The 19143-nt window shown below is 18.7% G+C and overlaps 3 protein-coding genes across 3 annotated transcripts, besides 3 other annotated features; 1 reads left to right on the plus strand and 2 right to left on the minus strand.

The window, feature by feature from the left end:
• Positions 1 to 1562: 1562 nt before the first annotated feature.
• PGAL8A_00323700 (fam-g protein) lies at positions 1563 to 2390 on the minus strand (the record flags this gene model as incomplete). The annotated part of the gene is made up of 2 exons (XM_028672262.1): positions 1563 to 2171; positions 2346 to 2390. 2 exons carry the CDS (start codon positions 2388 to 2390, stop codon positions 1563 to 1565), a joined length of 654 nt encoding a protein of 217 aa, XP_028528832.1.
• Positions 2391 to 7178: 4788 nt separating this feature from the next.
• Positions 7179 to 7879: a repeat region.
• Positions 7880 to 11716: 3837 nt separating this feature from the next.
• Positions 11717 to 12257, plus strand: PGAL8A_00323800 (fam-g protein; the record flags this gene model as incomplete). Its single annotated transcript, XM_028672263.1, has 2 exons — positions 11717 to 11791; positions 11922 to 12257. The coding sequence occupies 2 exons, from the start codon at positions 11717 to 11719 to the stop codon at positions 12255 to 12257; spliced, it is 411 nt and encodes a 136-aa protein (XP_028528833.1).
• A 1448-nt stretch (positions 12258 to 13705) lies between these two features.
• Positions 13706 to 14268: a repeat region.
• Positions 14269 to 15237: 969 nt separating this feature from the next.
• Positions 15238 to 15815: a repeat region.
• A 1260-nt stretch (positions 15816 to 17075) lies between these two features.
• Positions 17076 to 17903, minus strand: PGAL8A_00323900 (fam-g protein; the record flags this gene model as incomplete). The annotated part of the gene is made up of 2 exons (XM_028672264.1): positions 17076 to 17699; positions 17829 to 17903. The coding sequence occupies 2 exons, from the start codon at positions 17901 to 17903 to the stop codon at positions 17076 to 17078; spliced, it is 699 nt and encodes a 232-aa protein (XP_028528834.1).
• Between the last annotated feature and the right edge of the window lie 1240 nt (positions 17904 to 19143).

A 19143-nucleotide genomic window follows, 5' to 3' on the forward strand; every position in this document is an offset into this window, starting at 1 on the left:
TTTTATTTAAATTAATATAAGAAAATTTTATATTAACTATAATATAATTTATGTGTTTTGTAGTACTTACGTAATATAATTTGAATTTTATCAATTATTTAGCTTGTTAATTTGAGAGCAATAAATTTGAATTGTTAAATATAAATCATAATATAAGTAAAATAAATGTAATTAATATTTTATTAATTTCTTATTCATTACTTTTCTAGAGTATTGAAAAAAAGGATTAACAACGAGCATATAGAGTTTCCTCTACCATTTAAATGAATTTAAATTTGTTTTTAATACTATAAACCACTGAAATGTATATGGTCTACTTCATTGAGCATTTATTGTTTTTAACAGGAATTTAATTATTTTAATAAAAATTCCTATTTTTATTAGAAATTTAAATCTCTATTAATTATAGTTTTAAATTACATATATTTTACTTTAATGTTATCATTAACGTTTAACAATTCAAATTCACTTCTTGCGAATCAACTAATATAAATAACAAAACACAAAATAAGTTATACAATACTACAAACACGAAAATTTTTTATTGTTAATATAAAATTTTCTCTCTAAAATTCAAAGATAAAAATTTTCCACGAAAAAACGCCTTATCAAGTTTTCTTCTATTTTCTAATAACTTGAATATTTTTTTCACAATATTCAATTCTTTTTTTCTTCATTTATCTAGTACTTTCATGTCTCTTTATTTTCCATAAAGCTATTAATTTTTTTCTCAAAAACGCTGATAATTCCTTTTATTAACAAAACTTTAACTATAATAATTCTCAATAAAGACTTTTTTTTTTTTATCCTTTTTGTGTCCTTTTTTTGTCATGTAGGTAAGCTGGTAATAGTTTTGCATCCAACTTTTTTTCTTCTATTTTATCCTCTACATTTACTATCTGATTTATTTACTTTCCATAAATTACATTTTTAATTTATTAAATTATCATTAAGTGAATTTGCTAGAGTAATGAAAAACAAATTATTAAAGAGAATATGGAGTTTTCTCTAGTAATTAAATGGATTTTAAATCTAATATTAATGATATAAACAAATAAACTACAATAATGCGGTTCATTGTGAATTTACTCTGATAAAAATATGTATTTTTATTAAAAACATATATTCTCATTAATTATTAATTTTTAATTACAAAATAATTATTGCTTTATATAAGTAATTTTCAGTAATATAAGTTCACTGCTTTTAAAAATAATAAAAATACATAAATAATAAAAAAAAATTTTAATTATATTATCACTTAACGAAAATTTTATTCTTAAAAATTAAAAAATATTCTTATGAAATTTTTCCTTTCTAAAAAATTTTTCTCTTTTAATTTTTTTTTTTTTAAAAAATAAAATATATTTCTATAAAAAAAATTTAAAAAAAATATTAATTTTTCTTTTTTTTAGCTAGATCCTGTGCATGACTAATCCTATATTCTCTGTTTAACCATTAATTTTTATTCTCCTTAAGATTATCAAAACAATAAGTAATTTCCAAATTTTTAATTTATAATTTTTTATTTCATTTTTTCCTTGCTCTTTCTTAAATTCGGATTATGTTGTATTCTCTCTCATATCTTCTTTAGATTTGGATTCTGTTTTATTGTCTGTCACTTCATTCATAGATTTGGATTCTGTTTTTTTGTCTGTCATCTCATTCTTAGATTCGTATTCTTTTTTATTGTCTGTCATCTCTTTCTTATATTCGGATTCTGTTTTATTGCCTGTTATCTCTTTCTTAGATTCGGATTCTGTTTTATTGTTTGTCATATCTTTCTTACATTCGCATAAAAATTTATTAAATTCTGAGTCAAATTCATTCATAAATCTATCAATTTTTTCCTTTTTTTGTTTATCTGGAATATTACTACGAATTATTGGATATAATAGATCATTAAATTTCTTATTTGAAAACATCTGAAAATCAACATACCATTTTTTTAGTTTCCATTCATGGTCCATTTGACTTGTCTCATTGTTAAATCGCTCCCATAATATTGGAAGCTTGAACTTAAACCAATAATTGTACGGATACGTGTATTTATCCGGATCCGTACTTTCTTTTTTTTCATTATCTAATGGACTTTTATTTAGACATCCTTCAGCGTTTGTTTGCTCTTTTCCTTCTGTGTTACCCTCTGCTAATATTCTTTCATATTTTAACTCATTTTTTGTTTAAAAATTTTTTTTTTTTTTTTTTTTTTTTTTTTTTTTTTTTTTTTGTTTTTTTTAAAATTTTTTAAAATTTAAAATTTTTTTTTTTTTTTTTTTTTTTTCGTAATATATAATTTTAAAAGGTCTAATTTTTTAGAGAAAATGGGGAAATTAATGAAATACTAATGTGTACATTTCATTTATTATTCTTAAGCTCATAATTTCCATTTAAAAAAAAAAATTAGCATTAAATAAAAAAAGTAAAAACTTTACATTTTCATTGTTATATATATATATATACTCATTCTCCTATAAAAAATTATTGAAAATTAATAATGAAAAGTAGAAAAATAAAAACATACATTTATATTTTTTGTATTTTTAAAAATTTAAAATTACGAATTTTATAAGATATTAATTTAAAAAAAATAGTTATTGTATTTTAACTTATATAAAATTCATACCTAATATTACACAAAAAAAAAAAAAAAAAAATCTTAATTATATGTGAATTTTTTTTTTCCATGTTTAATAAATATTTTCTAAAAAAAAAATATTTATAAAAATACATATGAATTAATTATTTTAAAAATAATAGACAAATGAAAAGTTATTAAAAGCTACAAAAAATATTTTCATAACATGTTTTCTTTAAAAACTGTTGAAATTTTTCATACAAGGTTATTAAAATAAAAAATTGTAATAAAGAATAAAATATTTATTATGAATTCGTTTTCTCATTTTTCTTCATGGTAAGAATAATGACAGATGAGAAATAAATTATATATATAAAAGAGTGCTTTATTATTTTATGTAGTATAAGAATAGTTGTATATAATTAATATATATATTTTCATTTATAGCATGAATAAGAAATTTTTAAAAACCTATAAATATAAAAAAAAAAAAATCTTTTCTATTTTAAATTTTTCATTTCATATATGTTTATCTTTCTGAATTTCTTCTTTTATAAGAGATATTATAATTCGTTGAAATTAAAAAATATCCATTTTTATCTTATGTAAAAAAAAAAAAAAAAAAAATGTAACAATGAATTTGTGGCACATTATTTTATATAATGTTTACTTTAATGTTAGGAATAATTTTACCTACCATAAAGGTATTTTTAATAAAAAAAAAATATATATATATAAAGGTACATAATCTTTATGAAGAAAATAAAAGCGAAACATTTAATTAAAATAAAAAGTTTTTTATTTAAAATATAAAAAAAAATACATACCGTTCTAAGGATAAATCTAAAGGAGTATCATTTTGATCACTGGAAGGGTTTGGTGAAACAGGTAAGTTAAATATTTGAGATTGTCTTTTCATTAATGTCCTTTTGCTAACAAACACATCCCTATAACAAATAAATGAAAATTAATTAATAATAAGAGAATTTTCTACATACAAAAAAAAAATTTATTTAAAATAAACATTTTTCAACATGAAATTATCCCTCAATTAAGTACCTTTCCTTGCATACATCTTGGCATTCATCATTTTGCTGTTCTTGGGAAATACATATATTAATTAATATTAAATATTGAAGAAATAAAAAAATAAAATTTTTGTATAACATTTATTTAAAATTTATACTACTTATTCTTTAGCTAAAAATAATCATAAAAGCAGAATAAAATGATTTACTACTAATATAGTAAAACTTTATGTAAATACTATTAAATACAATGATTTAAATTAATTTTTTAATGAAAAATGTTTATCTTTGAACTTCATATAATTAAAAACTAAAATAACTTTAATACTTTTCATAAGTTAAATAACTATATAATACACAAATTATTAATCTTTAATCTAAAATATATTAAAAATCTACATATATATATTAAAAATCTTATATAAATATTTTTTTGCATTTAGTCAGATTTGTGCTACACTGCTTTCTTTCAAATGAGTAATTTAATATTTATATATGCTTGTAATATTCATTTAAAAATGAATGCTAATTTTTATAGAATTATCTATAAAAGAAAATATACTTTACGGAAATTTTATATAGTATCCACAAATAAGATATGTTAAAATTATGANTATTGAAGTGGAAGTTGTTAATTCAAGTGTAAAATTGTTTCAATTTTCAATAATGCTAAATTATGGATTTGTAATATTAATTTAGATATTATTATAACTTGTATTAATTTCTTAAATTTTTAAAATAGAAAATTATTTTAATATATGAAATGTAATTTCTAATATTTTATTATTACATATGATATTATGGTTACTTTGGATAGGAATATTATTCTTAATTCTTTAAAAAATAAAATAAGAATGTTAATTAACAAATAAATAAAAAATATAATAAATCGGATAAAGTTATTTTAAAAATATTTTATTATAATTTTATTTATCTTTAAATTATGTAAAAAAATAAAATATTTTTAATTTAATTCACATAAAAATTATGAATGATATACATTTAATGCTAAAGGATTTTTTTTATTTTTTTTTTCTAAATTACTAATCTCTGTGAATTATGTCGAACTTTAAATTATTTTATATACGGTATATTATGATTTATAAATATAAATCTTCGTATATTATAGAGATATATCTCTATCAAAAAAAGAAAAAAAAACTCTATAAATTAAAAATTTTTATGCGCATGTATCTTTCATACAGTACACTACATTTGTGACAATTTTTCACTTAATATGAAACTAATTTTTGTTTGTTTATATTTTTCTTTTAAATAAAACTTTTTTGATTTTTCTTATATACTTTTTTTTATTTTAATTCTTTTTTTTTATTTTTATTATTGATAAATGTTTATATAATATATGTATATATTTATTTTTTGTTATAACAATTTTTTAAAAAAAATTACTTTTTCAACTATTTGAAAAAAAATAAGCAAAAATTTATTAAGTACTTAAATTGAAAAGAAAAAGTGAAGATAGGTATTTATTTTTAAGAAATTATAATAAAAAATCTTATAAATAGCATATTTAAAAGTGAAATAAATTAATTACAATTTAAAAAAAAAAAAAAAATACTATTTTTTTAATCATATATTTAAAGTAAAAAATATTTTTTAAAAAAAGTTTTTTGACAAATTTACTTTATTCTAAAAATATATTTCTGTGAATTTACTTTTTTACTAGTAATACTTATTAGTTTCAATTTTAATATAAATATTATTTACTGAATATAAAAATATATCTTTAGTTAAATATAATAGATTTTTTCTTATAAAATTCAAAAGAAAGCATTTTTATCATGATATAAAAAATATCAATAAATAAAGATAAAACAGAATTATAAAATAACTTTTTGTATATATATTATTATAATCTTCTAATTAAATATAAAAAAAATAAATTTTTTTTTTTTTTTTTACCTTTACATATTTATTTGATAAGTGTTGATTATTATTACGATGTGTTTATTTTCTTTTTTATTTTTGGTTATATATATTTATTGCACAATTTTTTATTTTTCATTTTACTTACGAAATTTATGTAAATCATTTATATAGTATAAATGAATTCAACAATTGTCCCTTTCTAATATAACTTTTTTCTTAATAGGTTAAATTTTATAAGACATCTTTGTAAATATTAATGGAGAATATTAAAAGAATTATTATTTTTTAAATTTAATTTGTTAGAATCTTTGACGTATTATTAATAAAAAGTGATGTGCATAAATTCTGTCATTTTTAATATTTTAACACTAATTTTTCTCTAAGAAATAATCATAAATTTAATAAAAGTGCATTTTTTATGATTTACATTTTTTTAATATTATATGTAGAAGTTGTTCTTACAAGTAAAAATATGTAAAATATAAGTGTCTTGCATTTAACATAGATATTACATGATATTAAAATAATTTGAATAGTGTATGTATTGGAGATATAGAAACTTAAATTATTCAAGTAACAGTTTATGAAGTATAAAAATGATTATAATTATTATAAATAAGATAATATTCCTAAGGAAAAGGAATTATTTATAGCTCTGATTTATTAATGGCTGTTAAAATACTTTTCTCGTGTTAAACAAATAAATTAATAAGGAAAATGTAGTGTAAACTCTACTTAATTTTAATATAAATTTTTTATTTTTTATTAATAAACATTAAATATAACTTATTAGTTAATTATTTTTTTTTTAATATAAGCAACCCTCCAAAATGTAATTTCCTTAATATTACATTTTAGCTTAAAGTTATACATTCTATAGTAGTCTACACATTATCCTTCAAAAATGAAAAAAAAATAAAAACTAATTTTTTTTCTTAAGATTACATTTTTTTTTTTTATAATAAAAAAATATCATCATAATATATATTTTTTTTAATTGTAAATACCCACATAAAAAAAAAAATATTATTATTTATTTATTTTTTTTTAAGCGCACTCACATTAAGTGTAAGTAAATATATACATATATTTTTTGTTTATATACTTTTTGAATATCTATTTTAGAGCAAACATTTATGATAGCAGATTGTCCTTGCGAATTAGCATGCACAAAATAAAATGTTTTTATTCTATTTATTTGTGTAAATATTATACAAAGAAGGTCAATTGTATTGTTTATAGAGCAATGTATAACTGGTTAATAAAAGGCTTCATTAAACTTTTTGGTTATAAAAAGGACTATCTATGTGAAGAATACGTAGTTGGTTGTGCTAACTAAAAAAAAAGAAGATATTTGTTTTTTTTTTAAATGATATATCCAGAGAGGAAAAGAGAAGATTGGTAAAATAAAAGTCGAGAGTAAGAATTAGTACCAATGAAAACGAGATTTTAAAAAGATAATAAAGTTTTAATAAAAGAGTTTAATTTGCATAATATTTATATTTTGAATTTGTGAGAGAAAATTTTATACATATGACAATAAAATATTTGCGTTATTAATATTCACATAATTTATTTGCATTTTTGATAATTGTTTATGTTTGTTAATTCAACAGCAATATAATTAAATTCCTGAACATAACCAATAACAAAGAAATAAATAATTCACATTTAATTAATAGTCGATATTTGATTTATTAACTGGGTGTTCGGTGACTTTACTAGAGTACTGAACAAACAAATTAATAAAGAGCATGTAGAGATGCCTTTACGATTTTCGTGTGTTTATATATCTTTTTTATATGCTTTGAAAGAGTAATTCTTAATCGTGTGCTCTACTTCGTTCAGCATTCTTAATTTCAATGGGAATTTCTTTACTTTAATAAAATCCCTATTATTATTAAAAGTTTAAATCCTTATTGAAATTTGACTATTAAATAAATGTAAATTACTTATTTCTTTGTCATGTGTTATGTTCAGAAATTTAAACATATTGCTGTTGAATTAACAAACATAAACAATTAGTAAAAATGTAAATAAATTATATGAATATTAATTACGTGAAAATTTTATGGTTATATGCATAAAATTTTCTCTCACAAATTCAAAATATAAATATTATGCAGATTAAACTCTTTTATATAAACATTATTATCTTTTGTTAAAAAAAATACATCTTTCCTTCCATAAAAAAAAATCTTCTCTAAAAAAAAAAATAAATATATTTTTTTTTTTTTATGTCAATTTTTCAAAAGGAAGAAATCTCAAAAAAAATTCTGATAATTTTTTTTTTTTTTTTTTAGTTAGCATGACCAACTACGTGTTCTTCACATAGCTAGTCCTTTTTATAACCAAAAGGTTTAATGAATCCTTTTATTAACCAATATTAAATAAGGATTTAAATTTTTAATATAAATAAGGATTTTTATTAAAGTAAATAAATGCCTATTGAAATTAAAGAATCTTGAACGAAGTAGAGCACATAATTAAGAATTACTCGTTCAAAGAATTTAAAAATATATATAAATACATCAAAACCGTAGAGTCAACTCTACATGCTCTTTATTAATTTATTTGTTCAGTACTCTAACAAAGTCACCGAACAACCAATTAATAAAACATGCATACACATTTTACCTTCATTTTAGCATACACAATTAAAATTTTTTTTATAATTTTATTTATTTAAATATTATTTAAAATAAATCTATAATACTACTTATTGGTTAATGGTTAATAAAAAGCTTCATTAACCTTTTTGGCTATAAAAGAACTAGCTATGTGGAGAATACATAGTTAGTTGTGCTAACTAAAAAAAAAAAAAAAAAAAAAAAAAAAAGATTTAAATTATTTTTTTTTTAGAAAGAAGAAAAAAATCAGAGAGAGAGAGAGATTTTTTTTTAAGAAGATAATGATATTTTTGTAAAGTGTTTAATTTGCATAATATTTATATTTTGAATTTGTGAGAAAGAAAATTTTATACATATGAAGATAAAATTTTCATGTAATTAATATGCATATAATTTATTTGCATTTTTAATAAGTATTTGTGTTTTGTTAATTCGATAGCAATATAAAATGATTGCTGAATATAACTCGTAATAAATAAACTAATAATTATAATCAATTAATAGTTAATGTTAAATAAGTATTTAAATTTTTAATAAAATAAGGATTTATTTATTAAAGTAAATAAATACTTATTGAAGCAAAAGAATGCTGAACGAAGTAGTCTATGATTAAAAATATTGAAAATATTTATGAAAATTCTATTAAAAATATCTAAAAATGAATATAAAAAATTTTAATATATAATTAGAATTAAATTATTAGTAATTTAAAATAAAAAAAAANACATTCTCTTTGTTAATTTGTTTATTGAAGACTAAGAGAATAATTGAATGAGTAATTAATAAATCAAGTAATGATAAGAAAAATTAATAAAGAGAATGTAGAATTTTCTCTATTAATCTAATGAATTTAAATAAATCTTTAATGATATAAACCAATAAACTGTAAATTATGTGGCTCATTGTGAATTTATTTTTTTTAAAAAAATTCTATATTATTATTAAGGATATAAATTTTCATTAATCATTAATTTTTATTAACAAAATATTCCGATATAACTTTTAATGAATAATTTTCGGTTATTCATATTCATTTTTGTTTAAAAGAGCAAAAAAAAATTTAAATTATATTAATATCACTAACAACGAAAATTTCACTCTCAAAAATATAAAATTTTCTTATAAAAATATTTCTTTCTAAAAATTTGTTCTCTTTTAATAATATTACTTTTTTAATTAAAAATTCAAAACTGATCTTAAGTCAGCAGGATAACACATTAGGCATATTGGACTAGATTTTGAACTCAATTGTTCAGAAAGCAACCTTCACAAACAGGTTGCACGGACAAGTCCCAGCACAGCAAAATTTCTTCAGCAATTTAAGAACACTCAGACTATGCTATAACATACATGCTCACAGGAACTGTGGAAACTGTAAAGAAAAGATTTCTCTTTGGAGGAATGATGTGAAAATGTCCTTGACCAACTTTTACTGAGTATGTGGTAGTAACGTCTGTGCATGCCCCCTGCCAGAAATTGAGATGAGCTTTTCAAATGGGTTAGCCCAAGCAGCTGTTGAGTTTGCAATAGACTCAAGCAAGGAACAAGAAGACAAAATATGACTGGCAGACCTTGAAAGAAACTCCTGGGATGTAAACCTAGTTTATGTTCTGATTCTTTTTCTATACGAGCTCATGCAAGGTTGCTTTTCTGTAAGTTGTCTCTCTCACTTGTAAAGAACAGTACCTGCCTACCTCAGATAACTTATACTGAAGGTTTGTTACAATTTGTAAAAGTGCTTTCAGAATTTACGGTTGCAAAAATACTAGAAAATTTGTAATTTTCTTAAAGAAAGAAGAAACTTATGATGTGCAGGGGGAGAAAACAATACATGCTAGACAAATAACTTACTTAGAAGAACTGATCAACTTTTGGTCTTTCTGATGGTCTGTTTTCACAACTCTTGCACTTTTTTTTTTCACAAGATGGAAGTAGTCTATGATTAAAGGTCATTCGTTCAAAGCATATAAAATATACATAAGTATAAGAAAATCGTAGAGTCATCTCTACATGCTCTTTAGTAATTGGTTTGTTCAGTACTCTAGCAAAGTCTCCGAACACCCAGTTAATAAATCAGTTAATAATTAAGTTACCTCAATTTTATGAGAAAAGCGTGAATAAAAAAAAAAATTGAAATACAAATATATAAAACTAAAATGAAATTATAAGTAAAATAAATACATTCTTATATCAATCAGAAGTCATGAATTAGGTATATAATCGCTAAAAAAAAAAAAAAACAAACATTTTTTTTTCATATTTAAATAGAAAATTATGATAATATACATGAAAATATTTATGTTATTATTCGGCTTTATATTTATTTATTGATACGTGTTATATCCTAATAAAAATGTATATCACTGTATTTTATAAGAAAAATCAACTGTATGTAATTAAAGATATATCTTTATAGTCAATATGATAAATAATATTTTTATTAAATTTAAAACTTATACTTGTGATTATTAGTACAAAAAGGGAAAATTTTTAAAAATATATTTTCACAATATATTTGACATAATAAAGAATATTCTTCATAGTTTTTAGAATAATTAAGTAAATTTGATAAAAAATAATATATTTTCAAAACATGCTTTTTACTATATATATATAATTTATAAAATGGTTTTTTTTTTTTTAAATTGTAACCAATTTATTTAAAGTGCTTTTTATATGATATATTATTATAATTTCTTTAAAACAGTTTATTTTCACTTTCTTTTAATTTTTGAATTTCATAATTTTTTTTTATTTTGTGCGAAATAAATGAAAATGAAAATTTTTTTTAAAATTTATTATAAAAAAAAAAAATAAATATATGAACAAATATTGTAAAAACATTTATTAATAACAAAAATAAAAAAAAAAATTTAAGATAAAAAAAGAATAATAGAAAAATTGAAATAGTTGCATTTAAACCAATAGTATACACAATTAAAAATTAGTTTCATGTTAAATTAAAAATGAATACAAATATAGTACACTGAATTAAAAAAGTATGCATAGAAAAATTTTTAATATATAGCTTTTTTTTTTTTTTTTTTTATAGAGATATTATATCTCTAATATATCTAAATTTATATTTATAAATCATAATTTTCATATATAAAATAATTTAAAGTTTAAGTTAATTCACGGAGAAAAACTATTAGATAAACAAAAAAAATAAAAAAAATTAAGTATAAAACATTTATAATATAAACTTGTTTTAAAATAATAATACATATCTTTTTCTTATCTATTTTAAGGATGCATATAATTTTAATGAAATATATTTAAATAATTTTACATATTTTAACATTTTTTTTTACTTATATGTGTCCGTACTTAATTTATTTTTCAAAAAATTAGTAGTATTAATCTTACATAAAGCAAATATTATATTATATATAATTAAAAAAAAATTAGGAAATATATTTCATATAAATAAATAATTTTTTACCTTAAAATCTTAATAACATTATAAAAATTATAATATTATCTAAAGTACTATTACAAATCCCTAACCTAGTATTAGTGAAAATAAAAAAAGTTTTGTGCCTAGATTAATAACTCTAACTTTATTATTATACTGTAATAGTAATAAAATGAAAATATTTACTTTATGTTTAAATATTTTTACATTTATTATTTTAACATGGATATTTCATTGCTTTTACAAAGTAAGATAAAGTTCATATAAAAAAAATATATATAAATATATTTTGTTTCTAATAATTTCTAAAAGTTTATTTAATTTATTACATTAACGATATAAAAAAACTTATAAACAATTTTTATTATATCTTATAGTATGATTCCAGTAAGTCTATTATTCATAAAGATACATTACAAATAAAACACAAGTTAAAAGATAAGAGAACATTAGCGGAGGGTAATATATTGAAGAAAAATCAAACACATATTAAAGAACGTAAAGAACATTATCTATCTGGTGAAAAAGATAACAAAAATGAAAAGGTGATCAGTTTGAAGAACATGTATAGTATGTGGATTATTCCTTTTTATCTATTAATGTGCGAACTACTTTCTATACAAGAAAATAAAATTAGTAGTATATGTAGAGATCATATGTTGACTATTTATAGGTGTAATAATTCATCTATGGCTATAATTGATCGATATTAACTTATTTACTAAAATAATATTACAGCTGATAAAAAAAAGTTAATTGGTATAATTTTAAAAAATCTTCACTTACATTATGATAAATTTTTATGTAAATATAAAGAAGAGGAAAAAATAAAATAAAAAAGAAAAATTAAAAAATAAAAACTAAAAAATTCATTAAAAATAGACTTTCATAATCCTTAAGAAAATAAAAATAAATAATTGAAAAAAAAATACTCAATTATCCATGCGCAGGTGATAGTTTAAGAAAAATCAATATTTTGCTTTGAATTTTTTTTGTGGAAATACATTTCATTTTATTTAAAAAATAAAATAAAATTATAGAAAGAGAAAAAATTTTTAGAAAGAAACATTTTCATGAGAAAATTATATATTTTTGAGAGTGAAAATTTCGTTGTTAGTGATACTAATATAATTTAAATTTTTTTTTGCTCATTTAAAAAAAAGTAAACACGAATAACTGAAAATTATTCATCAAAAGTTATATAATGGAATATTTTTTAAATATAAATTAATGATTAATGAAAATATATGTTCTATATAAAACATAGGATTTTTAATAAAGAATGTAAATTATCAATAAAACGCATAATTTACAGTTTATTGGTTTAAAATATTAAAGTTATATTTAAATTTATTAGATTTACAGAGAAAATTCTACATTTCCTTTAATAATTTTTCTATTTATTACTTGATTTATTAATTGCTTGTTCAATGGCTTTAGTAATATTAAAAAATCAAAATAATATAGAACGCATAGAGAAAATTTTACTTATATTATTTTTTTTTAATTAAAATGTAATACAAATTATTCACTTTCATTAATTAATATAAAATAATAATTGAGTTATTTAATTACTAATGCTATTAATTTACTCAATATGCCATGCATATGACGTTTTTAGATTGCATTTTTAATCTTCAAAAAAAAAAATATTATAGATAATCTCCATTAAAAAAAAAAAAATTTTTTTTTTTGAGATAATGAATTATTTTTAAAAATAAATGTAATAAAATATATCTATATTTTTTTTTATTATATTTACTTTCAGAGAGAGTAATTTTTTTTTTTAAGTGTACGCATTTATGTGTTCACCTTTTTGTAGCATTCTAAGATGCTGATTTATTAACTGGGTGTTTGGTGACTTTGCTAGAGTATTAAAAAAACAAATTAATAAAGAACATGTAGAGTTACCTCTACGATTTGACGTATTTATATATATTTTTAAATACTTTGATCAAGTGATTCTTAATTATGTTATCTATTTTGTTCAGCATTTGGTTAATAAAAGGCTTCATTAATATTTTTGGTAATACAAAGGACTAGCTATATGAAGAATACGTAGTTGGTTGTGCACAAGCGAAAAAAAAAAAAAAAAAAAAATTATTGATTTTTTTTTTTATTTTTCTTTTAATAAATTGGAAATGCGTAAAAGAAATATATTTATTTTTTTAAAAAAGATTTAATGAAAGAAGGAAAATTGGTAAAATAAAAATCGAGAGTAAGATTTAGTACCAGTAAAAATGAGATCTTAGACAGATAATAGTGTTTATATAAAAGAGTTTAATTTGCGTAATATGTATATTTTGAAATTGTGAGAGAAAATTTTATACATATGACAATAAAATATTTGCGTTATTAATATTCACATAATTTATTTGAATTTTTACTAATTGTTTATGTTTATTAATTAAGAAGAAATATATATAAATTGCTGAACATAACTCATAACAAAGAAACAAATAATTTACATTTAATTAATAATCAATATTCAATAAGTATTTAAATTTTCAATAATAATAAGGATTTTTAGTAAAGTAAATAAATGCCTATTGAAATCAAAGAATGATGAATGAAGTAGATTACATAATTAATAATTAATCGTTCAAAGCATATAAAAATATATATAAATAAATCAAAATCGTAGAGGTAACTCCGCATGCTCTTTATTAATTTATTGGTTCAGTACTCTAGCAAAGTCACCGGACATCTAGTTAATAAGTCAATACTCTAACAAAGTCACCGAACACTAAGTTAATAAATCACTTTATTAATATGTTTGCTCAATACTATAGCAAAGTTATGGAATAAGAAATAAACAAATTAATATTTAAACTGAAAAATTAATCATTTCAAAAAAAAAGTAAATATATTTTTTTTTTTTTTTTTTGTATTTAAAAATTAGAAAGAGGAAACAATGAAATTAAAAATTAATTTTTTTTTTTTTTTTTTTTTTTTTTTTTTGCATCTAGAATTTGCATGTATAACTATATATTTTCCACACAACTATTACCGTTTATTCTCAAAAAGGTTAATAATACATTTTATTAACCTACATGAAATTGCTATGTAAAAAAAAAAAAAGAAAAAAATTAGTTAATGGTTTTTTTTATTTTTGTAATTTAAATACATAAAAAAAAATATTTTTTCTTTTTTTAAAAGGAATTTAATTGTCGAAAAATAGAAGAAAAAGTTATTGAATAAGAAAGCTTATTGTGTTGTATTTTTATTTAAATTAATATAAGAAAATTTTATATTAACTATAATATAATTTCTGTGTTTTGTAGTACTTACGTAATATAATTTGAATTTTATCAATTATTTATGCTAGTTAATGTGAGTGCAATATATTTGAATTGTTAAATATAAATTATAATATATGTAAAATAAATGTAATTAATGGTTTATTAATTTCCTATTCATTACTTTGCTAGAGTATTGAAAAAAAGGATTAACAACGAGCATGTAGAGTTTCTTCTACCATTTAAATGAATTTAAAAATGTTTTTAATACAATAAACCACTGAAATGTTGGTTAATAAAAGGCTTCATTAACCTTTTTGAAAAATAAAAGGACTAGTTAAATGAAGTATACGAAGTTGGTCATGTATATAAACACAAAAATAAAAAAAATTGATGATTTTTTTTTGTTTGTACTTTTTAAAAAGAAAGTACAAAGAATGTAAGGAAAAAAATGTTTGATAAAAAAAATGTAAAAATAGTCAGGAAAATTTGATTAAAAAAAAAAATCAATTTTTTTTTTGAATATAAAAAAATAAAAGGAAATAAAAAAAAAAAAAAAAAGAAAGAAATTTTTTTTTTTAGTGAGGAATTAAATGAAATATTTTGATGATGAATTTTGTAAAAAGAAAATTTTATACAGATAATAAAATTTTCATGTAATTAATATTTATATATTTTATTTTGTTTTTGTTAATAATTATTTATGTTTGTTAAATCAACAGCAATATAAAATAATTGCTGAATATAACTCATAATAAATAAACTAGTAATTATAATTAATTAATAATTAATGTTAAATAAGTATTTAAATTTTTAATAAAAATAAGGATTTTTATTAAAGTAAATAAATGCCTATTGAAATAAAAGAATGCTAAACGAAGTAGATTATAATTAAAGATCACTCGTTCAAAGCAAAATAAAAATATATACAAATATACAAAAATCGTAGACACATCTCTAAATGCTCTTTATTAATTGGTTTGTTCAGTACTATAATAAAGTCCCAGAACACCCAGTTGATAAGCCAAATGTATATGGTCTCTTTCATTGAGCTTTTATTATTTTTAAGAGGAATTTAATTATATTAATAAAAATCCCTATTTTTATTAGAAATTTAAATCTTTATTAATTATAGTTTTAAATTACATATATTTTACTTTAATGTTATCATTAACGTTTAACAATTCAAATTCACTTCTCGCGAATTAACAAATATAAATAACAAAACACAAAATAAGTTATACAATATTACAAACGCGAAAATTTTATTATTGTTAATATAAAATTTTCTCTCTAAAATTCAAAGATAAAAATTTTCCACGAAAAAACTTCTTATCAAGTTTTCTTCTATTTTTTAATAACTTGAATATTTTATTCACACTATACAATTCATTTTATCTTCATTTATCTAGTACATTCATGTCTTTTTATTTTCCATACAGCTTTTAATTGTTTTCTCAAAAACGCTAATAATTTTTTGTATTAACAAATCTTTAACTCTAATAATTCTCAATAAAGACTTTTTTTTTTTATCCTTTTTGTGTCCTTTTTTTGTCATGTAAGTAAGCTGGTAATAGTTCTGCATCCAACTTTTTTTCTTCTATTTTATCCTCTACATTTACTATCTGATTTATTTACTTTCCATAAATTACATTTTTAATTTATTAAATTATCATTAAGTGAATTTGCTAGAGTAATGAAAAACAAATTATTAAAGAGAATATGGAGTTTTCTCTAGTAATTAAATGTATTTTAAATATAATTTTAATGATATAAACAAATAAACTACAATAATGCGGTTCATTGTGAATTTACTTTGATAAAAATATGTATTTTTATTAAAAACATATATTCTCATTAATTATTAATTTTTAAGTACAAAATAATTATTGCTTTATATAAGTAATTTTCAGTAATATAAGTTCACTGTTTTTAAAAATAATAAAAATACATAAATAATAAAAAAAAATTTTAATTATATTAATATCACTTAACGAAAATTTTATTCTTAAAAATTAAAAAATATTCTTATGAAATTTTTTCTTTCTAAAAAATTTTTCTCTTTTAATTTTTTTTTTTTTTAAAAAATAAAATGTATTTCTATAAAAAATATTTAAACAAAATATTAATTTTTCTTTTCTTTAACTAGATCCTGTGCATGACTAATCCTATATTCTCTGTTTAACCATTAATTTTTATTCTCCTTAAGATTATCAAAACAATAAGCAATTTCCAAATTTTTAATTTATAATTTTTTATTTCATTTTTTCCATGTTCTTTCTAAAATTCGGATTATGTTATATTCTCTCTCATATCTTTATTAGATTCAGATTCTGTTTTATTGTCTGTCATGTCTTTCATATATTCGGATTCTATTTTATTGTCTGTCATCTCATTCTTAGATTCGGATTCTGTTTCATTGTTTGTCATATCTTTCTTAGATTTGTATTTTGTTTTATTGTGTGCCATATTGTTCTTACATTCGAATAAAAATATATCAAATTCTAAGTCAAATTCATTCATAAAACTATCAATGTTTTCCTTTTTTTGTTTATCTGGAATATTACTACGAATTATTGGATATAATAGATCATTAAATTTCTTATTTGAAAATATCTGAAAATCAACATTCCATTTTTTTTGTATCCATTCTTGGTCCATTCCACTTGTCTCATTTTTAAATCGATCCCAATATTTTGGAAGCTTGAACTTAAACCAATAATTGTACGGATTCTTGTATTTATCCGGATCCATACTTCCTTTTTTTTCATTATTTAATGGACATTCTTTTAGACCTCCTTGAGTGTTTGTTTGCTCTTTTCTTTCTGTGTTACCCTCTGTTAATATTCTTTCATATTTTAACTCATTTTTTGTTTGCAATATATATTTATCAATCAATGTTTTATAGGAATCACACTATGGATTAAATAAAAATTTTTTAAAAGAATGTTTCTTTTGTTAGAATAGAAAATCAAATGAAATTTTAAAAATAATTAGAAATAAAATATATCTATATGTATATTTTTTGTAAATATTTTAACTTACGTTATAAAAACATTGATACATCCAAATTAAAAGAAGGAATGTACTAATTTTTAAATATAAAGTTAACGTTTTCATATTAATATATTTATAGAATAATATTGAAGTGAAAGTTGTTAATTCAGGTGTAAAATTGTTTCAATTTTCAATAATGCTAAATTATGGATTTGTAATATTAATTTAGATGTTATTATAACTTCTATTAATTTCTTAAATCTTTAAAATAGAAAATTATTTTCATATATAAAATGTAATTTCTAATTTTATATCATTACATATGATATTATGGTTACTTTAGATAGGAATATTATTCTTAATTCTTTAAAAAAAAAAATAAGAATGTTAATTAACAAATATATAAAAAATATAATAAATCGGATAAAGTTTTTTTAAAAATATTTTATTATAATTTTAATTATCTTTAAATTATGTAAAAAAATTGAATATTTTTAATTTAATTCACATAAAAATTATATATGATATACATTTAATGTTAAAGGATTTTTTTTAATTTTTTTTTCTAAATTACTAATCTCTGTGAATTATGTCGAACTTTAAATTATTTTATATACGGTATATTATGATTTATAAACATAAATCTTCGTATATTATAGAGATATATCTCTATCAAAAAAAGAAATAAAACTCTATAAATTAAAAATTTTTATACGTATGTATCTTTCATACAGTATACTACATTTATGACAATTTTTCACTTAATATGAAACTAATTTTTGATTGTGTATATTTTTCTTTTAAATTAAACTTTTTTGATTTTTCTTATATACCTTTTTTTATTTTAATTCTTTTTTTTTTAATTTTATTATTGATAAATATTTATACAATATAAGTATATATTTATTTTTGTTATAACTATTATTTAAAAAAAATTACTTTTTCAACTATTTGAAAAAAAATAGAAAAAATTTATTAAGTACTTAAATTCAAAAGAAAAAGTGAAGATAGGTATTTATTTTTAAGAAATTATAATAAAAAATCTTATAAATAGCATATTTAAAAGTGAAATAAATTAATTACAATTTAAAAAAAAAAAAAAAAAATACAAAAAAAAAAAAAAAAAAAAGTAAGATATTTTTTTTTTTTTAAACAAAAAAGAAAAAAAAAATTCAGGAAAATTGTCGAAAGATTAGTAAAAAAATCAACTGGAAAAAGATTTGTTACCAGTAAGAAAAAGATATTTTATATACAATAGAATTTAATTTACATAGTATTTATAATTTATATTTGTAAGAGAAAATTTTATATATATAACAATAAAATTTTCACGTAATTAATATTTAGATAATTAATTTTTATT

This window comes from Plasmodium gallinaceum (assembly GCF_900005855.1).
Source record: "Plasmodium gallinaceum strain 8A genome assembly, contig: PGAL8A_v1_92, whole genome shotgun sequence".
Taxonomy (NCBI): Eukaryota; Apicomplexa; class Aconoidasida; order Haemosporida; family Plasmodiidae; genus Plasmodium; species Plasmodium gallinaceum.